Genomic DNA, 23,125 nt, shown 5'->3' with positions numbered 1-23,125 from the left:
TTTTTTTTTTTTTTTTTTTTTATGATCAATTAATAAAAAACTTGTATTTCTTTTGCAGAATTTGTTTTCAATAATTGTTGAAGAAAATATTTGTTTATATCTTCCTTATCTTAAAAAAATTCAGGGATTTATATCTGAAATGGAACAGAATTTTTCATCATCAATCCCTTGTACATATAGAGCTTTTGGCTATAGTCTGAAGAAAATTTTATCCATCTATAGACGAAAGTTAGAAAATATTGAAAGAAAAGTGGAAGCCCAAGGTAACTTAATTTTTAAAATTTGTTTTGTTTTTAAACTTCTTCTAATACCTTACTATTAAATAAATAGGGTATTTATTTTAATATCAAATAGCTTTTTCTTTGAATTCCTATACATGCTTTTATAAAACAATATAACATACCAAATATATCGACTATTGAAATAAAATTGATATCTATCCATTGAGTTTTAGTACACTTATGCTTATCTAATTTTAGTTGTAATTAAAAAGAACATTTGATAACTTATTTTTAGTTCATTTAACAAGTCCATTTATTTTTCAAGAGTTGTTTTGCTTTGGTTTATTAATTTTTAAATTTACCATTTGCCCTCCAGTTCAGTTGAATTTTGTTTTACAGTCTTATAATAAATTTTATTTCAATACTTCGTTTAACTGAAAACCATTAATTATTTGTTTGGGTAGAGAGCCATTTTCGTTTTACAAATTCAATCTAAAGATGATTTGAATCAGAACTTTTAGTTTGATGACAGCTTTCTATATTTCAGCTTTCTGTTTAGCTTATTCATGAACATATCAAGATAATTATTAACTTGGCAAATTATAAAAATCATATTTCTCAGTATTTAAAGAAATTAAAACTACTAAATGTTATGTTGTTTTTTTTATTATACAATTACTATTCCTTTTATAAGAGTTAATAAAATTTTACTTAAATCTAGTAATATTTGTCAAATGTCTGAAATGTTGTTAGTAAAATTGAGTTTTCTTATACAATACAATTTTTCATGTAGATCTGAAGAGTCGAATTTAGAAGATTTTGTTTGTTCATAAATAACCTGTTATTTGCTTGCATGAAAATGCTTTTTACATCTAATTTTAACCATAATTGTATTGACTATAATGCATGTACCTACAAATGTCCATTCATAATTTTATTATTTAAATGTTGAATGTATAAAAATCATTCTAAAACTTAATTGTGTATTTCAGAAGATATTACAACTTTGCGTTACCTTATAACAGAAATAACACCATGGCTCCATAACATTGAATATCTATATAGGGTTCTTGAAAGTGCCATCAGCTATGACTACAAGGAAAAGGATTGTCGAAGCAATGCATTGAGGTAAAAGAAATAAATATTGAATAAGTTTAAAAAAATAAACCCACTGATTCATGCACATGCTTGCTACTACTTTACAGACACCTAGGCTATTTTACCATCTGACTCTATTTTAATCTCAGTCAATTTGGATTGTCATTAAATGAAGTGTGGCCTTTTAAAAATCTAAAGTTAAAGGCTTCCAAACCCTATGTAACACCTAAATAAAAGAAATGTGGAATCCAGCTCCTTTGTCCTGTTTTTTTTTTTTTGTTTTGTTTCTTTTCCGAAAACAAAGTACAATAACTGGTTATAAAGATAAAAACTACCAAGTTTATGGTACCAAGTAGTATTATGAAATTAGCAGTATAAGAAAATTAAATGATTTAATCATGGCATAATGAAGCTGGAAAGATTTTTTGTTTTCTCAAAAATGATTGTTTTTATTTATTTAACTGTTATAGTCTAGAGACATATAGAGGGGGTTGGCCTAATAATCAAAATGTACGTACAAAAATATTATTAAAAAAATGAAAAACCTCAGTATACAACATATAAAATACTAACTAAAATATAACTTACTACAAAAAACTGCTTGTAGTAGAAAAAAAAAAAAGATTTATAAACATTTTTGGATAGAAATTAAGATACATAAAAAACTCAATAAATTAGAGATAATCAATATATTTTGTAATCAATAAAATAGTTTGAGTTTCTTACCCTTTTGAACTGTGTTAATGAAACAAGCCAATTGGTTTACAAATTTTTATTTTTTATATAACTTAAAGTTGATTCTTAATAAACTATATAATTTGATAACCCAAAGTAACATCAACCTCCCTTCAACTTCAAGTTATCAAGTTTTGACTGTATTCTCTAACATATTTCCTTGCAGACTTCTTAGTACACTTTATGGTGAATTAAAAGGAGCACATAAGTGGAGAAGAGGTGATATTGCCTGGCAGAAAAATATGATTCTTTGTTTATTTATTGATGCTTTGGAACCAGTTTTAAATATGCTCTGTTGTCATATGGCTAGCAAATACCATAAAAACTTTGGATCTGAATTTTTCTTATGTGGGTGAGTTTTTATTAGTATCTACTTTCATATTTTATTTTATTAGTTATACTTTTTGCAGTATTTTTAATTTTAAAAATACTAAAACTTTATAAATTATATTGAAAAATTGGTGTATGATAAGCATCTCTTTGATAAGAATATTGAATTTATAAGTTCTAATCCCTAGGGATTGGTAAAAATGACCATCAACAACTAGTTCCTCCAGCCATTACCAGTATCATTTTCATAGAATTCTATTTTTTGTTCATGAACTTTTTTCTGAGCTTTCATTTGATCGAATTAAACGCATTGACATTGAAAGAAGATAGTTGTCTGTATGAAGTAGATTGTAGGAGGATAGTCCAGGTGACGGTCAATAAAGGTATCAAAATAGTAAAACAGAACTATTTTGATACCTTTATTGAACATATTAACATTTTAAAGCAATGAATAATATAGTTTCCATGTTACTATTGCTTTAGAAATTCTCCAAAAGACATATTTTGCCATCAAAGAATAATTTAAAAAAAAATATATCAACCAAGTACGCAGGACTGTATAGTTTCCTCTCAATAATTACCGGGTATGAATTTAACAGCTCTTTTTACTGGACCATTTTTATGCTAATTCTCCTCTAAATTTGGACCAAATTAGATGAGCTGTTATCGAAATATACATGCTTTAAGGAAAAAACATTTGTGCCGGTGTAAAAGTAGTGGATGGAATCTGATGAAATTTTTATGAGACCAAGTAGATATCAATCTGCTCAATCCCTGAAAATTTTAAAGAAATCAGATTAACAGTTCAATCAGACCTGATTCCCCTCCAATACTCATTATGTCTAGCATCATACACAATATTTAAGCTATTATAAGTAATTAAATTAAATAACTCATTAGATTTGTTGTAAGGAAAGGAATTTCATACACCTCAAGAATTAGTTTACCAGAAAATTATATTTTACCAATAATTTAAGTTATTATTTTGTCTAAAAAATTGTTTTGTTTTTAAAGTTATTTTTTCAAAAAATCAAGTTTTAAAATTTATAGTGTTTTAAAAACAAATTTATTTACTTATAGTTGAGTTCTCATTATATTATTTTTTTTTTTTTGTTGTAGTGATCATTATAGTTTCCACTGTGTATGTTTTTTTTTTAGATCAGGAACACTGTTGGTAGATACTTACCCAAATGATACAGAAGAATTTTGGAAGCCATTTCTTCAACTGGCCTCTGCTGCAATTATTTCATGTAATTTCCTGACAGTGTTAGGGAAAGAGCCTTCATTTTTCACCAATAAATGTCCTACAGGTATTATTATATTTTTTTATTAATTTTTTTTTTTTTTTACTATTTGCTACAGTACAATCTTAATAGTCAGACTTTTTTTAATTTGGCTAGCTCATGGCATCTTGGAGAAGAATATTTTGACAGTTCTTATTTAGGGAAATGGAAGATAGGAAATTGTTTCTCTGTTATAAAATGTTCATAAATGGTTTTATAGTATAAGACCACCTCTTATATTTTTAACTGTGTTAATTTAATAAAGAAGTGTCTTTGTTATACTTAAGAAAAATTAATTGATGATTCATCTTTGTTATAATGTTTATTAACAATGGGCTATGAAAAAATTCACTGTTGTTCAATACGAAATATGAACTATAATCTTTCTTCCTAGTTTCTTAATGGAGAAATAACCTGTTGTAGTTTTTGCTCTAAACTTAAAAGAAATATTACACCTGAAGTTATTTGAATAACTTTTTAAAATTATAACATAGAAAATAGTTACATACTTCTTTAACAAAAACAATGAAATGTCTGAAATTATATTAATTTCGGTAATGTAATGTAGATTTGCATATATCTCTCTTTAGCCCTTGTATAATAAAATTCTCCTTAATTTAAAATATTTTTTTGTTTATTTTGGTTTAACATCCTTGTGTAATCCCACTAGAGCAGGAAAGAAATAGAGTTTCCTACTAGAGAGTGAGAAGGCAAACTTTATGCAGCTATAAATCAAAAGTTACATAATAAAAGTTGGCTGCCAAGGCCTCAATATTCAAAACATTTGACATAGTTACAATTTTAATCAATAAAACTTTTTTTTTTTAAATTGTAAGTTCTTTTAAATCATTATTACCCCATTTCTTAAGATTATATTAAGAAGTTATACATTAAATTTGATCTGATGAATAAAAAAAATTATAGAAAGTAGTAGCTGATTAAAAAAAAGTGGGAAATTATACGTTAGTATTATTTTCGTCATGACATACTGGAACTTTATTTTGAAATAACTAAATATTATGAATGGAATATGGTCCGGGTGCGGTAAAAAAAAACTGAAATAGTAAATAATTATACTATTTTATTGAGCCAACGTTATAATATATATAAATATATAGTAATCTTCCAATAACTTAATATTATTATTCATTAGAAGATATGCTGAATACTTTTAAACAAACTTGAATATCAGACTTTCTGTAAAGTTATAAATTAGTTTTTGAAAAATAATTGCTTATTGTAGAAATATTTTTTAATATATAAAATAAAAATATATCATTTTATGTTTTTTCCTGGTTGGTAATAGAAATGATAAGTATTTTCACTGATCCTATTGGTTTAAATTAGTTCCGATTAGCATGGTGTTTAATTTTCTGTACTTTGTTTATTACAATTTTAAAACATTAATTTTTTTCCTTTTAATTCTATAAATTAATTAACTTTATAAATTATGTATTTGTTTAGATGTAATGTACATAGAAATCGTGAAGAAATTATCAAATATGTTGGAGTTACCTGAAATAAAGACTCCAAATGATGAGGACATAGTTTCAGCTTATAGTAGAAAAGAAGAGTTGTTTTCCCCAGAAGTAAGACAAATGTTATTCCACAGTGAAAACCTGATAGATAAAGTTTTTAGAGAAGTTATTGCTCCTCGTCCGAAACTAACCAAGTCTACTATCACTAACAGGTATTGCCTCTACTATTACCTGTGTTTAGTGTATGTTAATTTATAATGAGGTGTTAATGGTTGTCCGTAGATTAATATGAGGAAAAGATAGTCAGGGGTTTGGTCAGCAAAAAAAAACACAAATAAACAAAACTTATGAAGTGACTTTGCACAGAACCTCTGCTTAAGTGACCCTGATGAAGGTCTGAAATTCAGGTTGAAACGTCAGCACAAATAAATAAGATTTGTTTATTTGTATACTTTTGGCTGACCGCACCCCAACCATCTTCTTCTCGTATGTTAATTTACTTAATGAAATATGATAAGTTGACTATGCATGATGGTTGTAGGAAGATGGTCTGGGTGGTAGTCAAAAAAATATTTTAAAAATAGCAGAAAATAAAACTATGTTCTTAGATAAATCTATTCTATTAGTAATTGGCAGTTCACCCCACTTTCCAGAGCTTCATCAGACCTGAGTTCAAAAAGAAGAATGATACATTCTACTTTCCGGACTCAGCCTTGCAAAGTGGGACGAAATGTTGATTACTAATTAATATTTTTTTTTCTATTTTTGACCTCCCCTCGGACCACCATCTTCCTACATTAATATACTTATGTTAGGATTAAACCCTGAAATTCTGAGCTGTAAAATTTGAAAAGATGAAAATTATAAAACTTATAAAGATGATGTCAACTACTCCCCAAAATATTAATTAACTTGATTATATGAATCGTATCATAACTTCTTTTCCCATCAACTAACATAATTTCTTAAGGTCAGATTAAACAGACAAACTTTTAACCCTTTGATAATGAGATGGAGGGAATCCAAAGTGAACTGCTCATTAATTAATGGATTAATGGAAATTTTTTTTCTCCTTTCTTTTTAGGAAATCAATGAATTTTGTTGTGTAATTTTTAATGAAATAAGAATATACAAATCATTAGAAAATAAAAACTAAGTGCAAAAACATGCAGGTTCAAAGTGGATCAATATTTTAATATGTTTTATATTTATGTTGGTTAAAAATAAATAGACTAAAATAAACTGTTTTTTTTATGGCAATGTAACAAAAAAAAAAATGTATGTATTGTATTGTTTTGTTTTTAGCTTGATGGAAAATTTGAAAAATATCGACTTATCAACAAGTGCTGTTCATATTTACTTAAAAGAAGCAATTTTGAACGTAATAGAGGATTACATGGAACCTAAGGGATTTGCTGCAGACATACTCCTTGGTCAATTCAAGCTACTTGAACACCTAAATGCTCTGTATACCGTTGTCCAGCTTACAAGTGTTCTTAGTACTGTGTTAATTACAGAGGTATTAATGGGTTTAGTTGATTTTATTTCCTATTTCTGAATATATGTTAGTCATTAGATCTTGAATGTACATAATTCATAGAACCTAACATATCTACCATTGCATTCATTTTATTATTTTTCAAAATATTAACATTTTAATCCTTCGATTGGTTTGAATTTATGTGAACATTTATTGATTTAATCACTTGTACAGAACAAGAATGGAACTATAACATCGTGTGCTAATTCCAGAAAAGTTTGTTGAACAGTGTGGCAGATGTAAAAGAGATATATACTTGGTGATTGCTCCTTTTAGAAGTCCACTCCCAACTTGGTGTGATCAATTTATAAAATTAATTTATATTTAATTTAAATTGAATCATAATTCAATTTACCATGTTTCCAGTTTAAAAAACAAATTATTTTATTTTTAATAACGAGTTCATTATCACTCATCAAATCAAGTATAGGTTGATGCTTTATAGAATAATTAAAACCTTAGCTATGTATTTTTTAAAAGTAGCAACAGGTTACTATTGTAAACTGTAAATATCTACATGCTTCTACTAAAACAGAAGATGCTTTAACAATACCATGAAAAAAACATATATTAATATGTACAGCCACAAAAGCAGTTTTTTACCAAAAATATAAACTCAATTTACATAAAATGTAAACATATTTACATTTGTTGTATCTTGTTCTTTGCTGCCCTGATGAAGGCCTAAAACATTGGCAGTCTACTATTTTTGTTGTTAATCATCTCTTCAATTATCAATATGGTCAACTATTCATTATATGATATAATTTTTTCTTTTGTTTCATTTCAGTCATTCAAGGTTTCAAAACGTTTTGGCAGTGTCAGGATTAATAAATGTTTTGAAAGGTTTACATATTGCTTACTTGGTGTCCTTTCCCAGGATTATGTAAATAATTTTAAATTTCATATAGATTCTTGTTTGTTTGAGAAAAAAAATACCTCTCTCCTTGAGAAATCGGACTTCATTCATTTATACTATCAGGTGAAATAAATACTTATACTGTTACTAAATAGCTTGCACTTTTAATATAGTAGTCTCGTAAAACAACATGTATTACCATATTTTTGATACAATGTAAAACTCTGGAATTTGAAAAAATATTATTTTGTATTTGTCAGTTAAAAAATGCTTTAAGTGGGGCATGTATTTTATAGCAATTAATTAACTTTCCTAATTAGTGATACATTTCTATGTTTTATTCTTTCATTGATTTCAGGCTAGCCAGGAAATTAAAGTTATAATTAGCGATGAAGTAATCCACAGTTACACAAAAATTTTTAGATATTTATTGAAGATAAGAATAGCACTGGATACAATTAAAAGATTAACAATGGATTGTAAGATATTTTATAAAGTTACTTTTTAATAATTAAATTACGGATTTAGCTTGAAAGTTAATTATTTCTTGAGCATTTCTTAATGATTAAAATACACAAGATACCTGTTGGAATAATTTGGTTATCAGTTCAAATAGAGTTGTATAGACTAGTGATCCTCCTAGTATATTTCTTTCCAACTGCCCCTTGCACAATCTTGCTGGCACTTTTATATTAAATTAAAAAATTAAATTTTTTGTTTATTTTGTATCATTGGACTAAAATAAGTTCCCGTTTTACATTGTCACATTTTAAGTAATTTTTTAGTTACATTGCTATCGTATACCAGGAACCATTTTACACAATGCCTTAAAGTTAGATTTATGCCGCTTGAAAAATATATATATTTTTTAAAAGCCATTATAAAACCAATTTGAATGAATAATATAACTTTTAAAATTTAGTGCATATTATATTAAAAACTTTATTGATAAAAACTATGAAATATAGCATTATGTGTATATAATGCTAAAACATGACATTTTTATTAAGGAGGACTCCACTTAATGTCAAATTCAACTTAAGTCACTTTCTGAGGCACAGGACTTGACCTAAGTGTTTATACACTAATTAAGCATTAATAAGATAAGAGATAAAACAAGAAAGTGGTACTAGAAATACAACAATTTTGTATGAATAGCGACCCCGTTGGCCTAAACTAGCAAAAAAAAATTAGAGATTGATATAATAATAATACTTCACTTTCTAAACTTTATTTATTTTTCAAAATTTATTCAATATATTTACACCTTCGATTAGTATTTCTTTTATATTTTACTAGTTATTATCAATTATCATGTGTATGTGTATATTTAAGTAACTGATTTATAATTATTATGACTTCTTTTCGTTTAAGTTATAGAAGAAACTGAAGAAAATATATTGAGATTCAGGCAGCTGTGCTCTCTAAGGTTGTGGCTTATACATACAATGAGTACATTGAACAATTATTTTTCTACTTACACTGACACAGAATTCCAGAATGAAATCAAGAAGTTATGTTTAAAAGAAAGAAATTTATCGGCGATTTATGTTGGTAAATATTACATAATACTTGAAAACTATCATTTTTATGGCTTATTTTAAGTAAAAGATCATCTCATCTTGACCTTTTTTTTTTTTAAAGATGGAATTATCTAGAATATATTCTAGTTGATTGAATCGCTGTTCAGACCCTTTAATCATTTTTAGTTAGAAATTTAAAAAAAAAAACATTTAACTTCACTTCTTCTCTACACTACATTTCTTGCCCAATTCACCATTTGATGATCTTTATTTAAATTATTAATGGATTATGTAATGGTGGCTAGAATAAATAAAAACTTATTTTTTTTTTTTTTGTTCTCTGCAAAATGAATTTTTCCTGGTCAAAGATTTATTTTCCTACAAATGCATTTTGATTTGAAATTCCTCATCCCTAGTTCATTGTGAAAACCATGTAATCATATCGATTTATTGGTAGACATTTTTGATGACACTAATTATTTTATTTATTTATTTTTTTAGCACATAAAAGGTTCCTTAAAAACTGGAAGTACCATAGTTTTATATCAGAAAATCATCCATGTCTTGAAAATGTTGAAGAGGTAAATTTTAATTAAATCAATAAAGCATGTATATTCGTTTATTTTTTACACTTATTTATTGATTAAATTAATTACTTTATTTTACACTTGATTGAGTATACCAATTAAACTGGCCCCACTTCTATTTTTTTTTTTCCTTGAAAAACAAAACAAATCATAGCATCATAAAAAGTAATAAGACTGAGAGTTAGAAGTACATTTGGGAAAGATATGACATGAATGGTTGAACTATATCAGGATTGGGATCAAATGTTGGGATATTTGGGATACATGATTTTTCCAGGAAAAGGTTTGGTCAAGTATGGTATCTAGATTTTTAACAGAGGAACAGCACTGAATTGGAGTTTTTAAAAAATAAATCAGAAATAGGTGGAAGGTATTTCAGAACATAACTTAATCCTATCACAATGGCTTTGATTTTAATGCTATTGAATTAATTACTCTTTCAGTTATTGCTAACCCAAGCCCTAATACTATCCGGATCTTTTTAAAAGATGTTAATAGTAAGTAAGGATTAAATGTGTGAAAGGAGAAGTATATCTGCCAGTCATCAGCATTTAGGTGATAATTGGAATAAAGGTATTCATGGGGTTTCATTTTTATAGATGGAGAAAGGGATAAGCTCTATTGGAGAAAAAAAATAAGGTTCTCTGAAAAGTAGGTGGTTTATTAGTAATTACTAAGAATTTGGAAGAATTAGATCAGTGAGGCTGAAACCACATAAGAACACTGATAAGGAAAGAGCTTGGAGCTTGAAGGGACCTTTGTGATCAATTATCTCGAAACCTTTGAAGAAATCTGGAAGAATTAGAATAGTTAATTGTTGGCGAACCTAAAGCATGATAAAGGTCTTGGGTAATATTTAAGAATTGAGGGTCGACTAAGTAGAAGATCGAACTGAGAGGAGTTTAGGAAACTTTCTCATTCAAAGTAATTGGTGAGTTGGGATTGAGTGGAGGGCACTAGATGGTTTGAATGATTAAAAATCTGATGGTAATCACCAAGACCAGAGAGGTTAGGGATTCTGAGGCCACTGGGGGCTTCTTTCAGGATAAAGAGAAGGTTTAACTTTTCTAAGGAATGGTTATAATTTTGTAATTTGTAAACACATTTTGATTAATTTCACTGGAAATTATCCTGATGGAATGTCATCAGGACTGTAATCGTTTGTGCAAGGTTTTAGAATGGAAAAAAATCTTAAATCTTCAAGCAAAATGTAAGAAAATTGAAATTCTTTTGAACAGAAATGCTCAGAAACCAGATTCTAGGGGGATAAGCTAAACTAAGGATTCAGCTGAGTTGGTGCGACTTGGTAAAAATGAGTTCTGTAGTTTTGACAAACGATAATGTTCTAAGGATTTTACATTTTGCTTTTACATCAGGTGCATTAGATTAGGATTGGTGAAAGTATAGGGACCTGGTTTGTGAATTGTTGATATTGATTGCTTGAAATTGTGTCACCTAAACCCAAACTGTGGTACTTCTCTTATCTTCTTAAGATGTTTGATTTCTTGAGTAAGCCATGGTGCTGGAGAATAGTAAATATATTTTCAGAATAGGGGACCATAGGAAATTAAGATTGTATGATATATTGAGCTGGTATGATGTTCGAAATATAAGATTGTATGACACAGTATTCTATAAATTAATTATGTATTTATTCTTATTTTATGATTATTTTTTTTAGTTCATATCTATATGCAATGAATTAAATTTCTATTGGAAATTGGAAAGAAAACATTTGTTGGCTGACTATCAATTAGAACAGATAGAGCAAAAATATTTAGACTGCATTAGAAAATTTGTTTTAAATATACAATTATTCGAAGATCGTCTAGTTGATAGAAATGATACCTGTAAGTATTGACAACTATTTGGCATTCATTGTGGTTTTATTTTATTAACTCCAATAATATGTATATTCATACAAATATTTTTTTCAGTTGCATTTTTCTATGATGAAATAATGAATAATGTACCTGTTCCTCTTCTTACAAGCACTCCAGAAACTTCTCTTAGCTCAGAGTAAACAATTGTATATATACATTTTTATTTTATTGTATTTATGTAAATAAAGTTCATTAATTATTTATACAAGTTCTGTGATATATTTGACATTGATTTATATAATTGTATTTTCGGTATTTATTGTTTGTTAATGAGTAATCTTTTTTATTAAAAATATACATTATTATAATATTTTTGATTAATTCAGTTCTATTAGTTTTTATTGCCTTGTTTTCTCCCATTGCGATGCTGTAAAATGAGAACTAAAAAAAAAATGCAACTCGATGCCCTTTGTTGGATAATACATATTTTTCTATTAACCAAATGCAAATGTTGATATAAATTTAAATTTTATTTCAACATTTTATTCAAACAATAAAATAAGTTTGTCACAGTATGAAATGATGTTTTAAGTATCCAGTATTGCCGTTATTTATTATCATTAACTATAAAAATCAATATGACTTTCATATTGATCGCACTGCCCAAAAATGCTTAATGGAGAGGCTTCATTCAGAAAGAATGTTTTTGTTTGATTTTTAGAGCTCATATGTTGACAGATATTTTTCTTCTGTTTTGAATGTTATGAGAAGTAAATTTATACTCAATTAATTTTCCTCTTTCTTTTAAAATCAAGTGTGCAAAATCCACCGATCTCAGAACAATATCATACAAAAATATAAATTCTCTTCTAAGTATATTTATAACTCGAAACGCTGAAGCATCGTGCCACTCACAGGATGAAGATAATTCCAGATGAGAACTCTATACTTAGTCCAATCTTCTTAGTAGGTTACCAATTGCCTTGAATCCAATGATAGGGGAGGGATAATTCTGTAGTCGTATGGATATTCACAGTCACTTTAACATTTTTTCAGAATTATAATTTTTTTCAAAATTGGATTTGACTTGCATGTTGCAATTTTTCCACCATAATTTTTCTCATAAACTTAAACAAAAATATTTAAATGTTTTGTTAACTTAACTTCAAAGGAGACTCCGGAATGTGAGCAATAAAAATCAATATGACTTACATACTGGTAAATCCTTTATTTGAAAAATGTATTAATTCAGAATTAATAAATTTTTATTTTATATAATAAATGTGAAATTATTTTTAAAAAAAGTATGTAAAAGATATATCTTCTGCTTAGGATTATTTTATTAAAGACTTCTATTATCAGTTATTCTTGCTTTTTTTTCTCCAAGGATAGATCAGTTTCTCTAAAAGAGTTCACAGACAAAATATCAGGGAGAAGATAAATATTCAATATGGAAGGATTTATGGAAAAAAAAAGTTAATAACTATTATTTATCGATGAAGATACTCTAAAACTAAACTAAGTTCACTGTCTTATTTGTAATTTAATTTACTTGTACATTATGCCCTTAAAATTTATTTGTACAATTTAGGCTGTTTGTTAATATATTTTATATGACTTGCAAAAATATCTGAGTTCCTCCTTTTGAATTTCCTTTTTATTATTGAATTGAGCTTTTAGATTGGACATTGTGGGTACTTCCAAAATGCCAATTAGATCAATATCATCGTAGACTACATCCAGAGATATAATTTTATTTTAAAGGCAAATCATGAGAATTCAATATTTGTTTATATAATAAAGGATTTGTTTATGATGATTTAAGGAAAGTCTTAAAAAGATATAAGGGATGTTATTATATAATAAAGATTATTTTCTTGAGAAAAAATATCTCCCCAATGTTATAGACAGAGAGTAGCAAAATCTCTTGATTAAAAATGGATATGGAATCATTTAAAAATTACATCAATAAATGATCATATCTGTAAATAAATTTGATATTAGTTTATTATTGATATTATTTAGTTATACAGTAACTTCAATGGCCATAGAAAGATGAAAATTTTTAAAAAATCTAATTTGTAAACGTTCATGGGTAAGTAGAAGCCAAATGTAAAACCTTCAGTGAACCTAAGAACCATTTCAATGCAAAGCCAGCGAAACTACAGGGGCTGTGGTCTCCTTCACCATCTAAGAAAGGTAGAATAAATCTAACCCTTATAGTGAAATTAAAACAGATAGAAATAAATATACCAAAGAAGAAGAGCTATATCAATTAAGAAAAAAATTCATGTGATTTTTCGAACACTGAAATTATTCACTTCAATTTATATTAAATGGTTGATTATTTTTTTAATTTGACGATAGAAAACAAAATCCCTCCAAAAGAGATTAATATATAAATTATGAATTTGATTCATTCTTTCATAAAGGTATGCAACTAAAGAATTTAAGAACAAAGCTTAAGTAAGTTAATGTAGGAGTGAATCAATTTTCTTCTTTAACTTTCTCTTTGTACCTCTCAGAATCCAATTCCAATCCAGGATCTCCATCCTTCTCTTACTCTCACAAGACTTGTCATCTCCTACTTAGTCTTACCCTTTCCTTTTTATTTATTTCATAAATATATGTAGGAAATGAATTTATAAATAAAAATGTCAGTCAAGGAGTGAGTCATTATTTTAATAGTTATTTATTTGGATGATAAAATGAAGAAGATAAGTTCTATGAAATAGATAATTTTTTTTTTCGATACCTCTACAACAGAAAGAAAAGTGAATTAATAAGTGCCTTACTGTGAAAAAGAAAAGCAATTCGTGTTGGGTATTACCTTTTACTACCCTTGGTATTTTAAGGTTACCTGTTGTGTTTATTGGTTATTTATGAGATATCCGTTCTAAAAAGGTGCTATTTTAAATCCGTAGGTGAGGGGCCTCCTCGTGTTAATGAAATAGACAAAACATCTTTATTTCACTTAAAAACGTTTAGGGGTATTCCCCATCTTCGGGCAATCCAATCCCTCACTATTTGCTCAATCCATTTCTTTAACAAAACTTTGTCACAAATGCTAAAATTATTAAAGTACATACATTTTTAGCATATGTGACACAGTTTTGTTTGAGAAATGGATAGGGCTAATAAACAGGGATTGGATTGCTCGAAGATGGGGAATACCCCTAAACGTTTTTAAGTGAAATAAAGATGTTTTATCTATTTCATAGAACTCATCTTCTTCATTTTATCATCCAAATATATAACAAATAAACTATCTAGTAAATAATCAAGAATATTTTAATAGTAAGGCAACATTGTTAGATAGAGTTAAAGTCATTTACTTTTTTTTTTTTTTTAGAAAGAAAAAGGGCAACATTGCTTTTTTACGAAGGTCTGATCAAGAAATCCATCTTTCTATAACCATGGTTGCCAACAGTCTTAAATGGTGTATTGTCTATATAAAGTCGTATATCAATGTTTTTTTTAATAGACTGCCACAAGTTTATTTTTAACTCAGTTAAAGTCTTCATTAATTATATAGTTTTAAATTGAAATCATCATTGTTCATACTAATTTATTCAATATATATATATATATATAATTTTTAAATTATGGGAGGTTCATTAGGTAACACTGTAAGTTTCCTTCATTTAATTATTCGTGTTGTACTGTGTTGAGAGTTATTTAAAAGCTTGGTGTGTAGTGTGTTATTTAAAAGTTTTAGATTGTTTCTTCGAAGTTGAAGCTGCTTTTCTAGAAAAATATTGCATTTATGTTAACTATACTGTTGTTGGATTCACATCTTTAACAGTCTATTAATAGTTACTCTTTTATGCATTGATTGTTCATATTTCATTATGGCATTACATTTAGCTGCAAATGGTTGTTATGGTGTAATGATTTACAATAATAAAGACTATCCAGATTCCTATGTAAGTTAAATTTAATACATTATATTAGCAATTGATTTCCACGTTAGTTTAGTAACAATCAGATATTCTTAACAATTACCTAACTTGTTTGCAAGCTGAAGAATTATTTATCACTGATAGAGCTTTCTATTTTCAAAATTTAATGCTCAATTGTATTTAAATTAATCGTGAAGTTAACATTTTCAGCCCCCAAATTAATAAGAAATATTAGTAATTAATATGTTGTATTTGAATAATGTGATGTGTATTTCTTTTTTAGATTAATGAGGAGCTTAAGAAGTACGGCAAAGTGCATGAAGCCCAAAAAGGAGGAAAGAATTTGATCTTTATTTATTACAAGCAGTATGAAGAAGCAAGGGCATGCTTAGATGCCCTATCATCTGACCCTGATTTCAATGCAAAGCCAGCTAAACCCAGAGAAACTTCCCGGGCTGTTGTCTCCTATGGAGCAAGAGAGAGAGCTAAATCAGTGGGAGAGAGAGTTAGAAATAAATTTGAACCATATAGTGAAACCAAAAGAATTGGTGACAAAACGGAAAGAGACAAATCTTACAAAGAGGAGGATCAACATCCATTAAGAAAAAGATCCATGTCTATTACTAATATAAGTGTTGAAAAGGTTGAAAATTCCACAATAGCTGATAAATCTGATGTAAAAGAAAGTTCAGAAACAAAAGAGGATAATACTGAAGAACCAAAGTTAAATGATCAAAGCATTACAGTGGAATTAAAGCAAAAAACTCCATTTCGTCCAAGATCTAAATCAGTTGGTAGGCTAAATGTAGAAGATGAAGCCAAAAGAGCCGAGTTGATAAAGAAAGTAATAAACTGTGAAAATAATGCTGGGGGATCTCTTGATTCGCTATTTGAAAAAGAAATTGTAGATACTCCTGATAAGGAAAACAATGCAAGTAGTACTCCATGGTCTCAATTAAAAAGGTCAAAATCATTTCATGAAAACTTGGCCAATAGTGATTGTAATGATAGCTGGCAGAAAGATAGAAGAAAATCAAATCTTTGGCTTACTCCTAAACCTAGTTTTTATAAGCCCTGGAATGGTAAATATTTATAAACATTTTTTAAAGTGTTATTTTATTTTAAATTACTAGTATATATGTTAAAATATGTATCATATAATCTATGTAAGAATGACTGTAAATTAAAATCGCTGAATGTTTGAATCATTACTTTTCATATCCATTAACATTCATTTTCATATCCTGTTCCTAAGTAAAGTAAGAATTACTTCTGATTTTATGAACTATTGATAGTATTGCCATAAATTATCAATAATTTAATAATATATGATTTTTTATGGCGTACAGTAAATTAATTCTAAAATTTAAATGACTGCTCTTTTTTTTTCTACTTGAATATTGTTCTAACATCTTTCCATCCATTAGAATGGAATTATATCAGAAGTTATAAAGGAGCAGAAATTTAATTCAGTGGGTAAAATAGGACTTTTTCAGAACATGTAATTGAAAGATCTGGCTCCAACTCTTGATTGATCTAACAAGAGGGGAAGGAGTTTTGAAAATATAGGTCTTGAAGGATATTGTTTGATCAAGAAAAACTAGAAGGTTAGAGTGGCATTTCACTAATCCATCATTGGAGAAAGAGGAATGTGAAAGTTTTAACGAACAGATGCACATGATCATCACATGATGCAACGGTTCTTACAAATTTGATAATAGTCTTCATTTATCAGGGATTTATATTTAAGGTGTGAGCTAAGCAATAAAGAAGAATACTCTTAAGAAAAATAACAAGCCTTTCCGCCTTCAACATTGCTTTTATTTCCTCATCAATTTTATTTTTTTTATAGTTACCATAGAACGTAAATACTTTAACCTATCTACTTGTTCAAATGTTTTTCCTCCTACATCTATATCACTATAATTGATCCCATTTCTAGTGCTAACCATATATTTTGTTTTATCTGTATTTATTTTGATACCTAGCTATAATGAATACCAACCGCAATATGATGGGCTAATTGTTAGTTTGTCAACACGTTGACTGCCTATGTGAGTTATCTCATAGTTTTTTTTTTAACTTCCCATGTTTATGCCATTGGAAATTTTATCATAGTTGCACACATATAGCAAGTAAAATTATTAAACATCTTGTACCGGTGTATCCTAGACTATACCGCAAAATACCAGTTAGCTCATAGTCAACTGATAACTTTTTTAACCAATTATTGATCCTCTGAGATTGTTTTATTCATCCTAGACCATTAAATTTAGATTATAGTTGTTAAGGTACTCCGTTTAAATAACTATCATTGTTTTATCATTAAAACTATAATAATAAATAATTTAATGATTTCAATTATATCCATGCTATTCTATCATCATACTTTTGTTCATTTATATATGTTCTTATTTCAGGTAATACTGCTATAAAAAGAGAATTTAACAAGCCATATCTGCTTCCTGCTATGACTATTTATGAGGATTTTGTTATTGGTATGTGATTGTTTTTTTCTTTATAAAAGCAAATATATTTTTATTTAATTTGATTTTTTTTTTTTAATATTCTATTAAAGATCATAAAATAATATTAGCTCTTTCTAAAATTCTTAATTACCTTAGAAGGTAAAAGTTTTCCTCTGCTCCCTCAATATGGCTGAAGCCCATCTTTTCCGAACTTGAGTGTACTGACGGTTCTGAATGGAGCTGAGAAGCTCCCATCCGCTCGTTTGAAGAATAAATTACCTACAACTTCGACAGGAATTTTTACTAGGAAATGGTAGTAGTGAAATCCTTCACTACCTTCCTGCCGCTTCCCTACTATCTAACTTCCTTACTGTGTTATTTCTTTTATCTGTAATTATGAACTTTATGTGTGAGTACTTATAAGAATAAGAAAATTAGTTAATCTGTATATAATAATAAGCTTCTCATGAGCTGTAAATTAATAAGAATAAGAAAATTGTTTAATGGTTAACCTGAATATAATAATAAGGGTCTTTTGAGCTGTAAATTAATAACAATAACAAAAACTTTTTATAACAAAATCGCGAGATACTTTTTTTTATCTTTTTATTTATTCCCGCACCTGTCAAATACAAAATTGACAATCAGTGGACTGCCTGGTTGTTATATTAATTAAACAATTGGCATATTAGTGCACCTCTAACCATCTTCTTCTCATATATATTATACAGAGTCAACAATCTTCTCATAATTTTATACTTTATATTTGTTAAAGAGGGAAAATAAAAAGGGAAGATGTATTGGGTTTAAAGGATAAAATTGTATTTAGATATATGAATAAATCATGGAGAAAAAATGAATAAAAAAAAAGAATGAAAATGTAGATACAAACAAAGTATTTGTTACTATAATTTATTTTAAATTTACTATACCATGCCTATTTATTATTAGAATCAAAACAATTATCTAACTAGGTATAAATATGACTTCAAAAGCTTAAATATTTAGTGATTGTTTTAATATCCATAGATTTATAGCATTTAATATGACTTATGATAATACCATATGTTCCTGTCTAAAGATAATTTGTTTTTTAAATATTTTTCGAGAACGGATGGAAATATCGATAGAAAGCATTCATGGGTTCATTTCATTTCCAGTTGGTGTGTTAGACTCATAAGTAGAAAAAAAATCAAAACAAGGATAACTTTAATGATTTTTTCGAAATTTATTTATACCAGATAACCCAGTAACACACAAAAATATAAAGAAATTATTTAGATAAAATACATCAATATAATTTCAAACACATAAAAATAGGACAAAATTACAATAGTTGGGATATGATAAATATTACTTTTTGTGAGATGGTCGAGGGTGTGGTCTTTAATGATAGATTATCATTATTGACTGCACCCTGGACCATCTTCTCATATTGAATCTACAGCCAACAATAAACACCTCTATATTATTTTCTACAATATAATTTATACAAAAAGTAATTAATACAATGGAAAAGTTAATAAAGGTATTAATTAGGTAAAAATTAAAACAATGAAAAAAATAGTTTTAGTTCCTTATATCATTTAATATCTTAAGATAAGTATATGAAGTTTCTATAAATTATCAGATTTATTAAGACTATTGAAAACCCATTATAATGGTATGTCAAAAATATTTTATTTTAATAAAATAATGCTAACACACATTTCAGGTTACAAAAATATTGTTTTTTTAATATATACTAATAACTCACATATTAAAAACATTATCTTGTATGAACTAATCCTTTGTTTAAACAATTACATTTCTACTAGACTGAACTTATTATATAAGTTCTGACAATTATTTAAACAAACACTCCTTTATATTAAGTCTAGTTATTAATTAGAGACATCATATTAAAAGCATACAAGACTTTGACAACAAAATTGAGTATGTCAGTTTCCATGGCCAAAACAAAACTTATTGACATTTATTTCAACAATATATCATAAATTTGTACTTCATTAATTCTTTTGACATAATTTTTGCCTTCGAACGCATAGCCTAGCTCTTCTAAAATTGATTGTTTTAAATTTGAATAAATGCATAATTATTTATAAATGATAAATTATTTCTTACTTAACAAGAGCAATGACAGCCTACGCATTTCTTGTAGCTTATCCCTGGTTAGTGAGGACTATAACTGTAAGCTCCCTGTCTGAGGGAAATAATTATAATACTAAGTTAGACATGAAGTACGACTCAATTATTACTATTATCATGTATTTGTTGTTGACTGTGGATATTAAATGAGGAGAATATGGCTAGGTGTGAAGTCAGTGAAGAACACAAATGAATAAAATTTATTTTATTAGTGCCTATGTTTCAGTCAGAACTATTGCAAGCTATATTCAGTCAGTATATATAGCATATTGTATAGCAATATATATTCAGTCAGAGCTATTGCAAGAGTGAGCTCATGCAGTCTTACAATCTCCTACACTCATTCATGAACTCTTGCAGTCGTAAACAAACAAGTTTACTCATTTCTGTTCTCCACTAACTACACCTTCCCCTGCTCATTTTCTTATATTACTATTATCATGGATATATGTGTCCATCACAAAAATAATTACATTATTTTTATTAGATTTTTATTTTATTATTTTTCTGTTTTCCCATTAACAGACTTATCAATAAAGCAAAGTTCACTTTAACTATTATATTCATTTTTTCTTACAGGTAGGCAACCCAAAAAATTTTCCCACATTGTTGTTGTCACTGGTCTTCCACTTTATATAACTGAAGAATATTTGTGTGACTTGTGTGCCAAATTTGCTAGAGTTCTCCGAATCAGACTAATAGATACAAGAAACATACAAGAGTAAGTTAGAGTTTAAATTATTACATAATTATTAAGCTTCCATGATTTATTTTGCAGAATCTGCCCTGTGTGTTTATCCATAAATATATTTATTTGAATAATTTTATATACATATTTTTTAAATTACATACTACTATTTAAGAATAAAAAAAAAAATCTAAAGTTGAGCAAATTTTTAAGTGCAGTCTTGAACAGAAAACAAGCAAAGAGAAGAAACAAAAACAGAACCTCAATTCTGACCCTCAATAGTTTTCTCTCATTTTAGTCAATAGTTACAGAATGTTATACATGTTAAAATTTGGGTACTTTTAGCAGAATTATAATGCTGGTGTTTTCGACTCAGAATTAAATATTTCAATTCAATTTTAGTATAATTTATTAATAAATATAGACCTGATAGGTTTTATATAATATACATTTATTTTGAATAAAATATAAGTTAAAATGGGATTTTAAATTTTCAGAATAGAATTTTTTTTTATATTCACAACATTAAAGCTTTTCTTAGGTTTTCTTTTGTTAAAAAATAAAAAATGGAATACTAAGAAATAATATTAAAACTTATTATTTTATATTTTACTTATGATTTCAGATGTCGAGCATATGTTTATGTGAAGTCTAAAAGAGATGCAATAAATTTAAAAAGAAACATTGACAAAAAAATTTTATTTTGTCACATAGTTGAAGTTACAATATTATCTGATATAAAGAATATACTTCCTTTTGTAAAATATTAGAAACTATGTTTTAAATTATTTTCCTTTTCTTTTTCTTACTAGTTATGCCATATTTTCACATCTGGTTTAGATACTAAATATTTTATAGGGTTTTTATATTTAAGAGAATGGATCTTATGTTTTTCACAATTTTCTTTTTCTACATCATTGCTTAGTGCCTCTTAAACAAATAATTTTTTTAAAGTTTAAATTAATTAATATAATGTGTTATTTACAATTATATAAAAATTAATTTACAATTACTAAATACCAGTTTGTCTAACATACATTTATGCTTGATGTAATGTGACTGGCAATACTTCTGTTAAAAATCAGTGTAAAATTTCATTAAAATTGAATAGGTCTTAGGTAACCTCCATTACTGTAAATGTACTTGAATATTCAATTTGATTTAAAATAAACAGTTCTCTTCCACCTTATACGTTATATAATTTTCTTTATTTCTTTTCTTGCCTATTTTTTACCAACATTTTAAATCATCATCTAGGCTAGCAAGTAATGAGCTGAGAGAATTAATAAAAAAATAAAAACATATACCATAGAAAAAATAATATACAGCAGTTTACTCTACTTCTATTATTATAAAAGCTTTGTGCGTAAAATAAGTTTCACTTTAAAATCTACAAATTTAAATTATTCTTCAAAATATAGGTTATCATCATTGTCAATTGCTTTAATGTTTGTCTACCAGATATTGAATTTGTCTGGTATCAGTTCTCATTTTAGAATAATAAAACTTGTATCCTAATATTATAAACTAGATTTTTTCGAAGTGCTGCTGGCTTTTCTAAATACTCTCATAATTCCTCATGTTAAAGGATGTTTTTGCTGGAATTGACTGCTAAACCTAAACCAAACCTAAGACCCCTAACCCAAAATGCTGCAGTTATACAATGCACTATATTTTCACCTTCTACCACTCACATTTCTTCACCTGATGCCTTCCCACCTAGTCCTTTTTTTCATCACATTTTCTGTGAAGTTTATAAAAAAAAAAAAAGGCAAGTAGAATTGACAGTTGGCAGGACCATCACCTGGGTGGACACCCTGGATTAGGGATAATCATAATATCATTTTTTAATAGTTAAAACTGCAACACTTAAATAAAAAGAAGTTTGCAATTTATTAGCCACTGGTGAAAGTGTGAAAGTAAAAAACTACATACAAAGAAAATAAACTACTCCACTTAACCAACGGAGCTACCCATTACTGGGTCTTGGCCTTCCACCAGTTTAATCGGTCAAGTGCAGTTGCCCTCTAATCCTGAACTGAGTAGAGTCAATTTTTTCCAACCCTCTCCATTTCTTTGCAGTTTTTGAGTGCCTCCATTGCCCCTTCAGGTTCAGTAACTTGTTGACTTTTATAACCCCTCCCAATTGAGTTAGAGGGTTGGAAATTGGTATGTTAATTGAGTTGGTGTTACAGAAGTGCCATTTGGGGATCTCAACTTTCTTCTCCCGCTCCCCCTTCCATTTTATTCACAGTTTTTAATAAGCATTAATAAAACAACAAAAACACTTTTTATCTCTTATCCAAAATGACAGTTAGGGACATTTTCAGCACCATCACCAGGGAGTAGATCCCATGGATTAGGGACAATCGTAATATAAAAATGAAAGAAAAATACAATACGCCTTTAGTGAGGGAGCTCTACTATATTTCTTCACCTTTT

At 27.6% G+C, this 23,125-nt stretch overlaps 2 protein-coding genes across 2 annotated transcripts in view; both read left to right on the top strand.

The window, feature by feature from the left end:
* Grip128 (gamma-tubulin complex component 5) overlaps positions 1-11,858 on the top strand; it is a 16,311-nt gene extending 4,453 nt beyond the window's left edge. The window contains exons 6-17 of the mRNA XM_014430637.2: positions 59-263; positions 1,214-1,349; positions 2,221-2,406; positions 3,543-3,694; positions 5,132-5,357; positions 6,451-6,664; positions 7,476-7,667; positions 7,903-8,023; positions 8,919-9,098; positions 9,569-9,648; positions 11,336-11,504; positions 11,592-11,858. Coding sequence (XP_014286123.1) covers positions 59-263; positions 1,214-1,349; positions 2,221-2,406; positions 3,543-3,694; positions 5,132-5,357; positions 6,451-6,664; positions 7,476-7,667; positions 7,903-8,023; positions 8,919-9,098; positions 9,569-9,648; positions 11,336-11,504; positions 11,592-11,677 — 1,947 coding nt within the window. The 3' untranslated portion in view covers positions 11,678-11,858. The remainder of the gene's footprint in view (positions 1-58; positions 264-1,213; positions 1,350-2,220; positions 2,407-3,542; positions 3,695-5,131; positions 5,358-6,450; positions 6,665-7,475; positions 7,668-7,902; positions 8,024-8,918; positions 9,099-9,568; positions 9,649-11,335; positions 11,505-11,591) is intronic.
* Positions 11,859-15,139: 3,281 nt separating this feature from the next.
* On the top strand, positions 15,140-21,534 carry LOC106686981 (uncharacterized). The gene is made up of 5 exons (XM_014430602.2): positions 15,140-15,403; positions 15,663-16,461; positions 17,800-17,877; positions 20,575-20,716; positions 21,309-21,534. The coding sequence occupies exons 1-5, from the start codon at positions 15,329-15,331 to the stop codon at positions 21,451-21,453; spliced, it is 1,239 nt and encodes a 412-aa protein (XP_014286088.1). The 5' UTR covers positions 15,140-15,328; the 3' UTR covers positions 21,454-21,534.
* Positions 21,535-23,125: the final 1,591 nt, after the last annotated feature.

The sequence above is a fragment of the Halyomorpha halys genome, unplaced genomic scaffold (assembly GCF_000696795.3).
Source record: "Halyomorpha halys isolate HHAL.00 unplaced genomic scaffold, Hhal_1.1 Scaffold901.1, whole genome shotgun sequence".
Classification (NCBI taxonomy): domain Eukaryota; kingdom Metazoa; phylum Arthropoda; class Insecta; order Hemiptera; family Pentatomidae; genus Halyomorpha; species Halyomorpha halys.
This window is presented reverse-complemented; position numbering and strand designations above follow the sequence as displayed.

Coding starts and splice junctions, on each gene's coding strand:
- LOC106686981 (XM_014430602.2), top strand. CDS start 15,329: ATGGCATTACATTTAGCTGCAAATGGTTGTTATGGTGTAATGATTTAC. Junction 15,404..15,662: donor AAGACTATCCAGATTCCTAT/GTAAGTTAAATT, acceptor TTTCTTTTTTAG/ATTAATGAGGAGCTTAAGAA. Junction 20,717..21,308: donor GATACAAGAAACATACAAGA/GTAAGTTAGAGT, acceptor TTATGATTTCAG/ATGTCGAGCATATGTTTATG.